We start from the raw sequence: 15,713 nt of genomic DNA, 5'->3' as shown, positions 1-15,713 counted from the left end.
GAAGAAGGGGTTTTACAGCCCCTACTTCATTGTACCAAAAAAAGGCAGTGGGTTGCGGCCAATCTTGCACCTGTGAGTACTGAACCGGGCTTTACACAGACTCCCGTCCTAGATGCTGATGCAAAGAACCGGCATCAAGATTGGTTCGCAGCAGTAGACCTGAAGAACGCGTACTTCCACGTCTCAATTCTACCTCGACACACACCCTTCCTGCAGTTTGCATTCGAGGGTTGGGCGTATCAGTACAAGGTCCTCCTTTCGGTCTGTCCTTGTTCCCTCATGTCTTCAAGAAGATCGCAGAGGCAGCCCTTGCCCCGCTAAGGGAAGTGGGCGTTCACATCCTCAACTATCCCGATGGTTGGCTAATCCTAGCTCACTCTCGGGATGTGTTGTGTGCACACAGGGACCTGGTGCTCTCACACCTCAGCCGACTAGGGCTTCGGGTCAACTGGGAAAAGGGCAAGCTCCTCCCGGTTCAGGGCATCTCTTTTCTCAGTTTGGAGTTGGACTCAGTCACGTTGACAGCGTGCCTCACGAACGAGCGCGCACAGTCGGTGCTGACCTGTTTGAAGGCGTTCAAACAGAAAACAGAGGTTCCACTGAAATTTTTTCAGAGGCTCCTGGGGCATATGGCATCCTCTGCAGTGGCCACTCTGCTCGGGTTCATGCATATGAGACCGCTTCAGCACTGGCTTCAGACTCGAGTCCCGAGATGGGCATGGTGCCGCGGGACACAACGCGTGGTCATCACGCCAGTCTGTCACTGCTTCTTCAGCCCTTGGACCGACCTCACGTTTCTACGGGCAGGTGTTCCCCTAGAGCAGATCTCCAGGTGTGTCGTGGTCATGACAGACGCCTCCAAGATGGGCTGGGGCGCCGTTTGCAATGGGCATGCAGCTGCCACCTTGTGGATGAGCCCGCGGCTGCGTTGGCACAACAACTGCCTTGAGTTGCTGGTAATTCTGCTCACCCTGCAGAGGTTCCGGCCGTTGATACAGGGCAAGCACGTGTTAGTTCGGACAGACAACACAGCAACAGTAGCATATGTCAACCGCCAAGGCGGTCTGTGCTCTCATTGTATGTCACAACTCGCCCGCCATCCCCTCCTCTTGAGTCAGCAGCACCTTGAGTTGCTGCGAGCCACTCACATCCCGGGCGACCTCAACACTGCAGCAGACGCGCTATCACTGCAGGTTACCCTCAGGGGAGAGTGGAGACTCCACCCTCAGGTGGTCCAGCTGATCTGGAGTCGATTTGGACAGGCACAGGTAGACCTGTTCGCCTCCCAAGAATCCTCCCACTACCCTCTCTCGGTATAGACGTGCTGGCACACAGCTGGCCCCCTGGACTGCGTAAATATGCATTTCCCCCAGTGAGCCTACTTGCACAGACACTGTCGTCCTGCAGGTCATCCTGGTAGCACCCTACTGGCCCACCCAGATGTGGTTCTCGGAGCTCACGCTCCTCGTGACAGCCCCCTTCCCCCCCCGGCGAATTCCCCTGAGGAAGGACCTTTTTTCTCAGGGACGGGGCACCATCTGGCACCCGCGACCAGACCTCTGGAATCTCCATGTATGGCCCCACCCACGGTGGTAGACATGATCACTCAGGCTAGGGCCCCCTCTACGAGGCGCCTGTATGCCTTCAAGTGGCGTCTGTTTGCTAAGTGGTGTTCTTCCTGATGGGAAGGCCCCAGAGATGAGCAGTTGGATCGGTGCTTTCCTTCCTGCAGGAGAGGTTGGAAGGGTGGCTGTCCCCTTCCACCTTGAAGGTGTACGTAGCCGCTATAGCGGCACACCACGACACAGTGGACGGTAAGTCCTTAGGGAAGCACGACCTGATCATCAGGCTCCTGAGAGGCACAAGGAGGCTGAACCCCTCCAGACCGTGCCTCGTTCCCTCATGGGACCTCTCTGTAGTTCTTCAGGGTCTACAGAGATCCCCCTTTGAGCCTTTGCAGTCAGCTGAGCTTAAGGCACTCTCCTTGAAGACTGCCCTCCTGACTGCGCTCACTTCCATCAAGAGGGTAGGAGACCTGCAAGCATTCTCTGTCAGCGAAACATGCCTGGAGTTCGGTCCGGGCTACTCTCACGTGATCTTGAGACCCCGACTGGGCTATGTGCCCAAGGTTCCCATGACCCCTTTTAGGGACCAGGTGGTGAACCTGTGAGCGCTGCTCCAGGAGGAGGCAGACCCAGCCCTGTCGTTGCTGTGTCCGGTGCGCGCTTTACGCATCTATTTGGATCGCACGCAGAGCTTTAGGATCTCTGAGCAGCTCTTTGTCTGATTTGGTGCACAGCAGAAAGGAAGCACTGTCACCAAGCAGAGGATCGCCCACTGGCTCATTGACGCCATAGCTATGGCATATCATGCCCATGACGTGCTGCCCCCAGTAGGGCTATGAGCCCATTCTACCAGGGGTGTAGTGGCCTCCTGGGCCCTGGCCAGGGGTGCCTCTCTAACAGACATTTGCAGAGCAGCGGGCTGGGCAACACCCAACACCTTTGCGAGGTTCTACAACCTCCGGGTGGAACCGGTTTTGTCCCAGGTAGTGGCACGCAATACAAGCGGATAAGCCCGGAACAGCCAGCCGGGTGTATCACTTGTACATAGCGCCTTTCACCTCCTCTGAGCTGAAGACGTGCGCCATTAACTCCCAGTAGTGTTCACAAACTATGTTCCCTGGTTGACTTCCTCCGAGCCCTGTGGCAGTCGAGTGTTTGGAGAGACTCGCTGCTGACCCAGTACACGTGCTAACTAAAAGTCCTGTTCTGGGGTAGGTGCTCCGTATGTGGCGGTTCCCTGTAGGCAACCCCATGCGATGTATATCTTCCGCTAATTCATTTCCCTGTTGGCAAACTGCGTCTTCCTTGGGCAGAGGCCCGACGTATTTTCCACTTAAATATCCCCCCTCTCTCTGGGTGAGGTGTGGTCTCCGTGGTGTCCTCCCCTTGGGAGGGACACCCCCCGACTAGACCTGGTCGGCCCAGTCGGATAATCCCCCTTTTTTTATGGAGTGGAAAAAAGAAGGGGAAAAGAGGCCACGACTGGGCTAGCCTGTCTCTATCTTTTGGGTAGTCGACTTGTCCCCAAAGGGCCGTTCGACACTCATAACAATGTTGGGGGAGGTTACGTGTTGGCCTGGTGCGCTGGCTATGAGGCACACAGTTGTCTGCCCATCACACACCGCCAGTTCACATAACACAGTACAGCCAGCTGCAGCGTTTTGTACATTGACACAACGTCGAGTGAGTGACAGATAGGGAACGTCATGGTTACTTGCGTAACCTCTGTTACCTGATGGAGGGAATGAGACATTGTGTCGATGTACAAAACGCTGCAACTGGCTGTACTGTGTTACATGAGCTGGCGGTCCCTCCTGCCACAATGCTGAACTACCCGCAGAAATGGCCGGACCTTGTCTCGGCTCCTCAGCATAAAACCTGAATGAGTGGTTGCATACCAGCACCTTTTATACCCGTATGTTCGGGGGAGTGGCATGCAAATACCACTCGCCAATTTTCATTGGCCTTTTATCAAAGACCAGAGGTGTCTCGGACTCCCAAGAGTGAACCCTAGTGTCACTACATCAACACAACATCTCGTTCCTTCCATCAGGGAATGGAGGTTACGCAAGTAACCATGACGTTTTCTTTTATATTGTGGTGGAGATCTAAACTCTGCCTGGCACCTGAACTCTTTATCATTCAAATTATTTTCTTATTCATATATCGGGTTTCCTGCCACCGCTACAACACTTAATCATTATTTTTTTTCTAGATAATGGACAAGACTGAAGGAAGCCTTACCCTACCTTTTTCAGTACTATTGTTCCCTCTTGAGTGTGCTTATTGCTGTAAATATTGAACATGGAGCCCCCAGCACCAGGCACAATGCTGTATTCCACATCAGCATTCTTTCCAAAGTCCAGATCATGAGCTTTGACCCTCCCCACTGATGAGCCCACCGGTGAAGACTCAGGAACTCGCAGGTGAAAGATACCTGTTAGGATTCACAAGCACATTTAGAAATGGTAGATAGTGATCATCAGGATCAATCCCTTCTCTCAGGAACAGACCTATATTTAATAGACCACTGCATTTAGACATCACTGTGATAGGTAGTTAACAATAATCCACTAATCACATCAGCAGCTCTGGAGAAAAGTGCAGGAATGCTAATCACATTTGCAAATCCAACACTATTTATTTGTTCATGTTCAGCAAGAGCCCTGGAGGTCTCAGGGCTGAAACATATTCTATGCAAGTATGTAAACGCTGACACATCTTACAATGCAAGATTGATTTTACACATCATTGTGTCCTGAAACGTGTCGGACCGCAATTCACAACACAACTCAAATGTTGCATTCTCAATGTTACCGCAAATGGAGCTATATTTAGTGCGAACTGTTCGCTTCTACAGTGAGCTATCTCTTTCAACTCAACTACTGTCATGGCGGAGCAACAGTTTGAAGAGGATATTGCTGATCAAGTACGTTAAAGTCAATATATGCATAGCAATTACCTGAATAATAATACATCTAGTTTAATAGCACAGACTCTGTCGCTCTCATGAGTACTTTGTTCCCACCAGGGTAATGCAAGAATGCACGTTTAGCGTGTTCAGCCAAACCACGTGTTGCATTACCGTGGCTGTCTTCACCAGTTAAGTCTTCTCTTTAGACGTTTGAAGGAAACTCTATCTCCCCCTTGAGTACTGAGGTTTGTTCCCTCCACGGTAATGTAAGAACGCAAGTTTAGCATGTTCAACCAGACTGTGTGTTGAAAATGCAATGGTCAAGCACTCACACACTTGCATGAAATATGTTTCGGCCTTTAATTATTGCCAGTTGTAAATCTAAGTTACTCTGCCATGTTGGGTTATGCAGAATGCTTAGTCCTTGTTTCATTATCAGTGCCTTCCATTCACTGAATTAAACAATCCAAATAATGGACTCATGTTTAACATTTTCATGGAGGAAAGCAAATACAGAACCAGATTAAATTCATATTAAGGTAAACCCAGTGGTGTAGTAGTGTCTGAAGAGGTGGGCATACTGTGAATTTATGAAAGACCCAACCCAATCTCTAAAATGTATTTACATTTATATACAGTACATATGTAAAATGTGTAAAAAAAAAAATTTCCATTAAAAAATGTAATAAAATACTGTTGTAATTATAGTCCTACATAAACTTACAAAATGTATATCAGGGTAAGTTTCTTGCTGGCATGGTGTAGAGTACACTGTGAATATGGTAACTTGATGTTAAATATGTATTTAAATTAATAGGTGTCATTAATGTTCCTTTTATTAGGCTACTATGAAAATTGTCAATACATTATTATTACTCTAATTAATAAACTAATTCATAATACACAATAAACTGTTAAGAATTGTAGCTAATATGAGTGTAGTAATGTTCACGTTAACATGTTATCTTTTTAACATATATAGCCTACATAAAAATGAATGGTTATTTGTTTTATTTGTGTATGTGCTTTTCTGTGTATAGTGAATTTGTTTTCCTATTTAGAAATATAAATGTAAATGATTTGATATCACGAGAAAAAGGCACCATATACAGCAGTAAAAGGCAAAAAAAAAAAAAAAACAACATAAAAAAAAGAGCATCAAAAACTAGCAGGGGTGCAATAACATGCAGTATTTTCACGAAGTTTAATTGCATAAATTTAAACGTATATATAAATATTTACGTTTAGCAGGGAAATACATTTACAATGCAAATTATGGTTACTCCAGAGATGCTTGTACGTCAGAAGCTGGAAATATCCCACCCCTTACTGAAACGGAAAATATTACTGGTAAGCAAATATCCAATCACGTCTGAAATGAACGTTCTGATTGGTGGATCAGCTTAGTCGGACTGTCTGTCTTGCCAGTGCCATCAGTTGCGGTCCCGCAGCTCTGTGTGCATTTAGAGAGATTTTCTGTACACATACAGTATATACAGTATAAACAATTCACTCAATGGTGCTGCGGCATCACGTTAGTAGACTGAAAAAGTTCTGGGTCAAAAGACTACTTGCTCTGGCGGCCATACGTATCATCAGTTATTTCAGGTGGGCATACGCAAAATCCTATGAAAGATAGGTGGGCATACAGCATATGCCAGCGTATGCCCTAGACTACACTACTGGGTAAACCCCAAGGATAAACTGCAGCTGATATAGAAAATGCTGACTATATAAGCCTCAGTGCACTCTATTATGATCCCATGACTTCTAGAAACATCTGTTTATGAACATACTTTTAGAAAACCGTGGTGGGTTGTCGTTGAGATCACGGAGAGTGATATTGATCGTTGTCGTCCCAGCTAAGCCCCCGAGCTGACCGCCCATGTCCTTAGCCTGTATGACCACCTGGTACATTTCTTTAACCTCCCTGTCCATATTGGATAAGGCAACTCTTATCACTCCTGATGCAAAGAGAAAGAGAGAGAGAGAGAGAGAGAGAGAGAGAGAGAGAGAGAGAGAGAGAGAGAGCATTGCAAAGAATCCACATCAATGTGAGTTCACCAACAAATTAAACATTTTGTCATCATTCATTCACCCTCATCTTGCTCCAAATACTTATGAATGACATGTTCAGTCACCATGAAAGAAATACAGTCACATGTGTTTGGAACGAAATGTGGGTGAGTAAATAAATAAATAAATAAATAATAAATAAAAAAGTGAATTATTTTCCAATTAATTATCCATTGAAAAAGATTCACATTCAATAATAATTCTAATTGCATTTAAAATTGACAAGAGGTGAACTAAGAGATGGACAGCAAGATTTAGTGGTTAGAATTCAATACTCCTCTGATGGATATAAAAGACCTACAGCAAGATGAAGACTTTAAAAGGCCTTCATTAATCTGTGTAGCAATGCTTCTTTGAGCTGTATCATAAAAAGGCGAACCTTTGACATACTTCTAAAGACTAATCAATCCTAATAGTTCACCTCTCAGAAGAGCTGCTTTTTTATCAGGAGATGATGGTATGACATGAGGTGAATAAAATGCCAAAGGCAAAGCTGTAGAAAGAATAGGCTTTGCACAGAGGAGTGCGCCAAACTATGCAGAATGCAAAAGATAATGTATTAAATACAATATCCCCCACAAAAATCGACAGTGTTGCCTCACCGGTTTTGGGCTCAACTGAGAAGTAGGGCTGTCCGTGTAGAATGCTGTACACAATCCGTGCACTGTTTCCATAAGTAGGGTCATCAGCGTCAGTGGCGATTATTTGTGTCACGTATGTGCCTGCTCACAAACACGAGAGACATCATAATAGAAAAGTGAAATTAAAAAAGGCAACATACAACAAATATTTATGAACAGAGTGCCTGTATTTAAGGAAATTTATAATAGGGACTCAATATAATTATTTTGGTAATAATAAAAAAAAAAAGTGTTCAAGCAATTCTTGGCAAAATTTATATCTTACATTTTATTTTAATCCTCCCTATTAAGTTAGGTTATGTCTTTGGCGTATTTTAATAGCAGCTAAACGATAGATCAAAACAAGGCATGGCTTATAATGCGATAATTAAGTACTGTTACAGTATGGTTGCAGAAAGGTTTCTGAAATTTAGAGGCTAAGGGAACGTTAGGGGAATCATAATGCACAACCGAAAATAAACGTTCTTTTTTGGTAAAATAATAATAATAATAATAATAATAATAATAATAATAATAATAATAAAATCCTGGCTAACCAAAAATAACCTTAAAGCTATGTTCTGGGAACCAAAAATTTTGGTTGGGCAATTCTGAGACACTTCCCTTATAAAAGATTGTGTATGTAACATGATGACTGGTATACTGTGTCTGTGTGTGTGTGTGTGTATACTATATATATATATATATATATATATATATATATATATATATATATATATATATATATATCAGTCAATATGTTATTTATTTTTTTTTTTTTCCCTGTACTTTGTTTTCCCTTAATTTTGTGTAGCAAACAATGGACTCTTTTCACATTTCACTGCTCTCTGTGTGTGTGTTTATGTTGCTGTGTTTTCAGTTTGAGGTTCTGTTTCATTAAAGTTTTGTTGTTTGTTACTCCAGTTCCCGCATCCTCCTTTCCCGAACTGTTACACTGGTGCCGAAACCTGGGAAAGGATGAAGGGCATGCTGTCAGGGAGAACTCGCCGCTGCCGTCCGCTGCTAAATAAGGCTGAAATGTGTCAACACAGTCCATTTTATAATATTGTTCATATAAACCTGTTTAACAATTACAAGTAACAAGTTGCTAGCTAGCTATTTTCTCTGACAGTATAATGACTTTTGATCCTTTTTTGTGTTTTTCAAAGACAGTTACTAGGAATGTCCTAAAATGTTGATACATTGATTATTGATTAGCACAATATTTTCTTAATACGTTTTTAAGGCATCATCATATTAACATTAACCAACATTTAAATAAGAAGCTAATTGTTAACTTATCTTCACCAATCATTGGTTTACATGTACATGAATCACTTGTCCACCAGAAATAGCATACCAGAACATGGATCAATAAATGTACTTTGTTGTAAATGTAATAAATGTATATATTTTGTTGTACATTTGGCATCACATTGCACAATGACTAAAACATCAAAACTACAATCAAGGAATTTTAGTGATATTTATTTTATTGATGTTTTATTTGGCACCAAACAAAGTGTGAAACAACTAAAACAATTTCATTTGCACAGCAAATAAAATTATTTCACACTGAGTGCAATGGAACCGAGGTTACATACGTAACCGAGACGTTCCCTTACGACTCAGTACACTTGACATTGCGTAGTTATGCATATGGGGAACAGAATCCCATCATGCCGCACTACACAACATAACTTCCCGGAGAGGAAACATGGCGGCGCAGTCTTGTTGGACAGGGACCGACATGAGTATGCCGCAGTGAGTGATCCTCGTGATGGCCAAGAGGAGAGCACCCATAACAAATATATGAACTATAGTCATATAGTATGAATTAACTCCTTATGAACCCAGTCGGGAAGGGAGTATATTTATAATGAAAGTGCTTGCAAATTTATGGTAAATTACAACGGCCTGACTGCAGGCGGTTGTGCAAATCATGGGGAGCCCGTACTTAAAGGGAAGGGCATAAGTGTATATATATTTGGCTAATGCATAGCAAGTGCTCTAAACAGAGAGGACTGTGAAAAAAAGAGACGTTGCACCTAGGTTGTAAAACCTTGCGAATGTGTTTTGAGAGGACCATCCTGCTGCAAAACATATATCCATGCCCATGAGGAGGCCATGCCTCTAGTTGAGTGTGCTTTAACACCAATTGGGCAAGTCTTACCCTGCGACTCATAAGCTGGTGTAATTGCATCGTCAATCCAATGAGAGAGCCTTTGCTTGGAGATGGACATTCCTTTTGTGCGTCCTCCATTGCATATAAAGAGCTGATCAGACAGTCTGAACTGGCAAGTATGCTCAACATATGCATGTAGTGCCCGTACAGGTCATAACAATGCAATGATTGTTCCTCATCCGAATTAAATGGAGGAGGGCATGATGGGCATGGTTAGGACCTTGGGTACATAGCCTTTCCTGGGTTTGACAGTGGCTCTTGAAAGACCGGGGCCAAACTCCAGACATGAATTGTCAACTGATAGTGAATGCAGGTCACAGACCCGTTTTACTGAGGCCAGAGCCAACAGTAGTGCGGCCTTAACGGAGAGCATGCGCAATTCAACAGAGTCCAAAGGCTCGAAGGGTGGCCCTGCGAGAGCTTTTAGGACTAAAGTTAAGTCCCAAGTCGGGACTGTAGCCGGCCGAGGTGGGTTTAATGGTCTTGCTCCTTTAAGGAACTTTATGATTAAATCATGCTTTCCTATAGAGGCGCCGGCTTCATGTGCGTGATACGCAGATATAGTTGCCACATACACTTTGTGCGTTGATGGGGTGAGTCCTGGGTCTAATCGCTCTTGAAGAAATATTAGAATTTCATGTATGGGGCAGTTTACTGGGTCCTTGCCATGTAAGAGACACCAATCAGTGAACACCTTCCATTTTAGTGTGTAGAGGCGTCTCATGGACGGTACTCCGGCTTGTAAAATGGTGTTCATGACTGAACGCGTCAATTCTGGTGTGTGTAGAGTGCCCTGTTCAGAGGCCACACATGCAGGTTCCACAGCTGGGGTTGGGGATGCCAGATTGTGCCTCGTGCCTGAGGGGAGATCCCACCTCAGTGGTATTTCCCATGGTGAGCAAGCTGTACAGCATCTCTATCATTTCCGGAAACCATGGCTGGTTGGGCCATTTCGGCGCAACTAATAGAACCGTTTCCTTGTGCTCTCGGACTTTGCACTTGACAGAGTGAATAAGGCATACTGGGGGAAACGTATCACCATTTCACCGGCCATTTGTGTGTCCCATAACTGTCATGCTGTCTGAGCAAACCATGAAATGATAGCTAGCTATTTCTGACTGAAAGCCTTTAAGGCTAGAATTACAGCCGATAGCTCTAAGCAGTTGATGTGCCTCGCCCTCCTCGCACCTGTCCAGGTGCCGAAAGTCGGGCGTCCATCACACACCGCCCCCCAACCTGTGCTGGAAGCATCCATGGTCACCATTTTCCGCCTGACAACTTGGGACTTCGAGTACCAGAGGGGACAGTGGGTATTCTCCACTGAGGCAAATAGATTGATTTCTGCTTTGCCAGATATTTCCCAAATCCTCAATACAGTTTGAAGGTGAAGTCTCCTAAATTCCGCCTTGGCGGTTTATATATGCCACAACTGTCATGTTGTCTGAGTGAACCAGCCTTTAAGGCTAGAAATACAGCCGATAGCTTTAGGCGCTGTATGACAACTTGCCCCAGTGCGACACCTCGCTGGTAAAATGCAGGAGCTGTCCGTGGTGCTAAAGCAGCTATACAGTGGCGGGATATAGCGATGCGCATGCGCCCTTGGTGCCAAGCACGTCGTGGCACATGGCGCTTCAGCCAGCACTGAAGAGGTCTCATGTGTAAGAAACCTAATGGAATGACGGATGCTGCCGCCACAAATCCCAATGCTTTCTGAAACAGTTTCAGCGGAAGTGTTCTCCCCTGTTTGAACTGAGGCAGACACTGCAGAATGGCTGAAGCAGTAAGTCTCTGTGCTGGCATAACAGAGCCTCTGATTGTGCCAGTAACAGCCAATCGTCAAGGTAGTTCAAGATGTGTAGCTTAGGTCACTGAAAACCCGAGGTATGCATTTAAGAGGCAGTTAAAACATGTGAAAATGCTGCCACAAGGCTTTTGAGTAGTTCACAAGGGTACTGTCTAAAACATTGAGATACAATTCATTTCATGACTTTGTTTAGATAGACCTGCATAATGGACATAAAAAAAAAAAAAAAGAATTAAAAAAAAAGAAATATTTCCAAAGGAAATGGTATTGTAATAACAGATTGGTTTGAGACACTATTAAACAGGATTTGGTGTAAGATTAAGCTTGTGGGATTAGTTATCAAGCCATTCTGTTAACCCTCACGTTGTGTTCCGGTCATTTTGACCCGAAGAAGATATTCTTATGCCTGAAAATGCTAGTTAATGTTATCCTATTGGACTAAAATGTAAAACAAAAATATATATATTTTTTTATTTTCACCTTGTGACACTTTTGGTGTTCCCGAGTCAAAAATTGTCGGCCTATACAAATAGCTTATAAATGATGCTATATTATCACCAAATATTGGATTAGATCTTTTTGCCAACTTGTTTTCTTTCAATTAGAACAGGTTTTGTATTTCTTTTTGGAACTTATTGATAGTACGCCTCATTAACCTGAGCTTATGCACCTCAGTTTTTGAGTGAAAAAAGCATAATGTTTAATGTTTAACCAGGAAGTTTGTTTTGAAATGCTTTTATTTTGTACAAAATGACACAAAGTCTCACTTGTGGTGTGCCCGGTCAAAAATGACCAGCCATTGAATATAAATGGGGAGAACAAATATAAGAGAAAAAATTGAGGGTTCAAGAGCATGTTCGTCATGTTAATGTTCACATATGTGCATGTGAGCTTGCAAACATAAGGGCCTCGGACCTGTGCATGCGCACACACACACACACACACATATGGGCACAAACACAGACATGCTCACGAACACTAACAAACTCTTTTGAGAATTACATGCTTTCTTTTTCACAGAGATTAACTTTACTTACCCTGAACTGCATCCAACATCCATTCATCCATCCAACATTACCACACACATGCTCACGTACATGCACAAACTCTTTGAGGATTACATGCTTTCTTACATGTTCATGTTCACATACATGCATGTGTGCTTGCAGACATAAAGGCCTCGGATCTGTGCATGCACACATATACACACACACATGCACACTAGCAAACACATGCGTGCACACAAACACACACATGCTCACATACATGCAAAAACTCTTTGAGTATTATAGCCTTTCTTACATGTTGGTGTTCACATACGTGTATGTGTGCTTGCAAACATAACATGCACACACATGCACACTAACACACACACATACACACACACACACACATGCGTGCACACACAAATACACACACATACTCAAGTACACGCACAAACTCTTTGACTATTACATGCTTTCTTACATGTTCATGTTCACATATGTGCATATGTGCTTGCAAACATAAAGGCCTCGTATCTCTGCACGCGCACATACGCACAAACACACACATGCTCATGTACATGCACAAACTCTTTGAGTATTACATGCTTTCTTATATGTTAGTGTTCAAATATGTGCATGTGTGCTTTCAAACATAAAGGCCTTGGATCTTTGCACGTGCACATATACACAAACATGTGCACTAACAGGGTTGGGAGGGTTACTTTTGAAATGTATTCCACTACAGATTACAGAATACATGCTGTAAAATGTAATTTGTAACATATTTTGTTAGATTACTCAAAGTCAGTAACGTATTTTAAATACTTTGGATTACTTCTTCAGCACTGGTAGATTTTTTCACTTGTTTTGACTATAAAAACTCTGCCAGTACAGTAAAACAAAATACACATGTTAAAATACATTCTCTGAAAAACCTAAATATCTTATGCAGTGTTGTTTCTAAAACAAGATAAATCAAATTGATCTTGTTTTAAGGATTTTTAGATATTTTTTACAGGAAAACAATAAAAAAATTATTATCAAGAATAAGATTTTTGCCCTAATATTAAAGGTCTTATTAGAAAAAAAGAAATTATGATCTAACATGAATTTTCTTGATAAAAAAATATGATCATGCTTAGTAACGTGCATGTAAAATGGATAGAAATAGCATTTTAGCTTAGCGTAAAGCTGACAATTTACACAAGGTTTACACTTGGAGTAGAAGAAATAGAAAACTAAACTTATTTCAAACTTACTTCTCTGTCTGCATGTATGAATGTAACACATCATAAGAAAGTGTTTCACCGCTGTTCAAATGCACTTTGGATCGCATCATTTATATGTATAAATGTTTTCCATCTGAAAGGACTAAATATTAAATGAAACAAATGACAATAAAATGGAAATTAATCTCTTCAGTAATCAAAATACTTTTTGAATGTAACTGTATAGTAATTACCAATGATTTAACTTTTAACTGTAGTGGAATACAGTTACTAACATTTTGTATTTTAAATAAGTAATCACGTTACATGTGTTCCGTTACTCCCCAACCCTGTGCACTAGTGATGGGTCGTGGGTTCATGAACGATTCGTTCATTTTGAATGAATCTTTTATGTGACTCAGAAGAACGAGTAGTCTCAGAGAGTGATTCGTTCATTTTGTGTTGGCCGCACGTGTGTATTTTGCAACCTCCGTTCGTTTGTTACGTGAAAACCGCATAGGCACTGTACAGGAAACAGAAATGATTAGTTCACCTCTCGAGTCTTCTGGTCCGAGTCATTCATTCTTTTGTCACATGACAGCCGTATACGCTATGCAGTGACAAAAGAATGAACGACTCCGACAAGAAGATTCCAGAGGTGAACTAATCTTTCTGTTTCTCATAATTTGTCCTTGGCTGCATTATACATTTTTCCTTATTGGGACTATAATCAAAGTTTGCATAAGTAGACGTGTTGGGGGGATTTGGCTATTGAAAATGTAACATTTTAATTTAATTCTTCTCAAATGAATGAAATGAACTAAATGACTTGAATAAAGATTCGTTCATTTTGCTGAACAAGACTCAAAGATTCAAGTCAGTAAAATGATCCAATCTTCCCATCACTACTGTGCCCTAACACACACTCAAACACACATACATGCATGCACACATGAACACACACATACTCACATACACAGTATGACATGCTTTATTTTTCACAGAGATTAAATTTATCTTACCCTGAACTGCATCCAACATCCATTCATCTATCCAACATTACAACACACACACACACACAAACATGCACGCACGCGCACACACATGCACACGCACACGCACACGCACACGCACACGCACACGCACACACACACACACACACCAGAACTGTCTTTGCCCCACAGTGACCCCTCTCCAATAGAATCAATATAATTGTGGTGTTCCCATTCAAAGATGACCGGCCATTGAAAATGAATCGGGAAGATCACAAAAAAAAACAGGACTTTTATTTTAAATGCTTTTATTTTGAAATGCTTTTATTTTCTGGAAAGGGGCACAAAGTAACACTTGTGGTGTTCCCTGTCAAATCTGACCATTGTGACAAAGAAAACTGGCCTAAGCCTATTTACACATTAACACTGTCATATAAAGAACATTTTATTGAACAAAAATATCTACACTGTTGATGTTTCTGTTATATTTTCTAATCAACAACAAATTAAATCAACAAACACCTGGTGGTTTTGTGTCTTCATACACATGACTGACAATAACTTTTTGCATGTGCCCTGCAAATGTGTGCTCTGCATTTGAAACACACAGTGCTTGATGAAAGAACGATCATCAAAGAAAGATTCTATTGGAGAGGGGTCACTGTAGGGCAAAGACCGTTCTGGTGTGTGTGTGCGTATGTGTGTGAGTGCGTGTGTGTGTGTGTGTGTGTGCGTGCATGTGTGTGTGTGTGTGTGTGTGTGTGTGTGTGTGTGTGTGCGTGTGTGTGTGTGAGTGGTAACGTTGGATGGATGAATGGATGTTGGATGCATTTCAGGGTAGGATAAATTCATTTCTGTGAAAAAGAAAGCATGTAATACTCAAAAGAGTTTGTGAGTATACGTGAGCATGTGTGTGTGTGTGTGTGTGTGTGTGTGTGTGTGTGCTTGTGCACAGGTCCTAGACCTTTATGTTTGCAAGCACACATGCACATATGTGAACATGAACGTGATAAGCATGCTCCTGCACACTAAGTTTTTCTCTTATTTTTGATGTCCACCATTCTTTCATTTTTGACCGGGAACACCACAAGTGTGACTTTGTGCCATTTTGCATAAAATAAAAGCATTTCAAAACAAACATCCTGGTTAAACATTAAAGCACACTAGTGTGATAAATAGTACAGAATGTTTTCATATTTTATTTAATATTGTCAAACTTGTCCACAAATAATGCTTTTTTCACTCAAAAATGGAGCTGCATAAGCTCAGGTCAGTGAGACCTACGATCAGTAAGTTCCAAAAAGAAATACAAAACCTGTGCTAATTGAAAGAAAACAAGTTGGCAAAAATATCTAATCCAATA

At 42.3% G+C, this 15,713-nt stretch overlaps 1 protein-coding gene across 1 annotated transcript in view; it reads right to left on the bottom strand.

Annotated features, from left to right (window-relative positions):
* LOC127440456 (cadherin-12-like) overlaps positions 1–15,713 on the bottom strand; it is a 60,911-nt gene that overhangs the window by 30,892 nt on the left and 14,306 nt on the right. The window contains exons 3-5 of the mRNA XM_051697033.1: positions 7,158–7,277; positions 6,276–6,443; positions 3,815–4,002 (exon numbers count right to left, since the gene is read on the bottom strand). Coding sequence (XP_051552993.1) covers positions 3,815–4,002; positions 6,276–6,443; positions 7,158–7,277 — 476 coding nt within the window. The remainder of the gene's footprint in view (positions 1–3,814; positions 4,003–6,275; positions 6,444–7,157; positions 7,278–15,713) is intronic.

The sequence above is a fragment of the Myxocyprinus asiaticus genome, chromosome 5 (genome assembly GCF_019703515.2).
Source record: "Myxocyprinus asiaticus isolate MX2 ecotype Aquarium Trade chromosome 5, UBuf_Myxa_2, whole genome shotgun sequence".
NCBI classification, from domain to species: Eukaryota; Metazoa; Chordata; class Actinopteri; order Cypriniformes; family Catostomidae; genus Myxocyprinus; species Myxocyprinus asiaticus.
The sequence above is the reverse complement of the archived record's forward strand: the minus strand, read 5'-3'. Positions and strand labels throughout refer to the sequence as shown.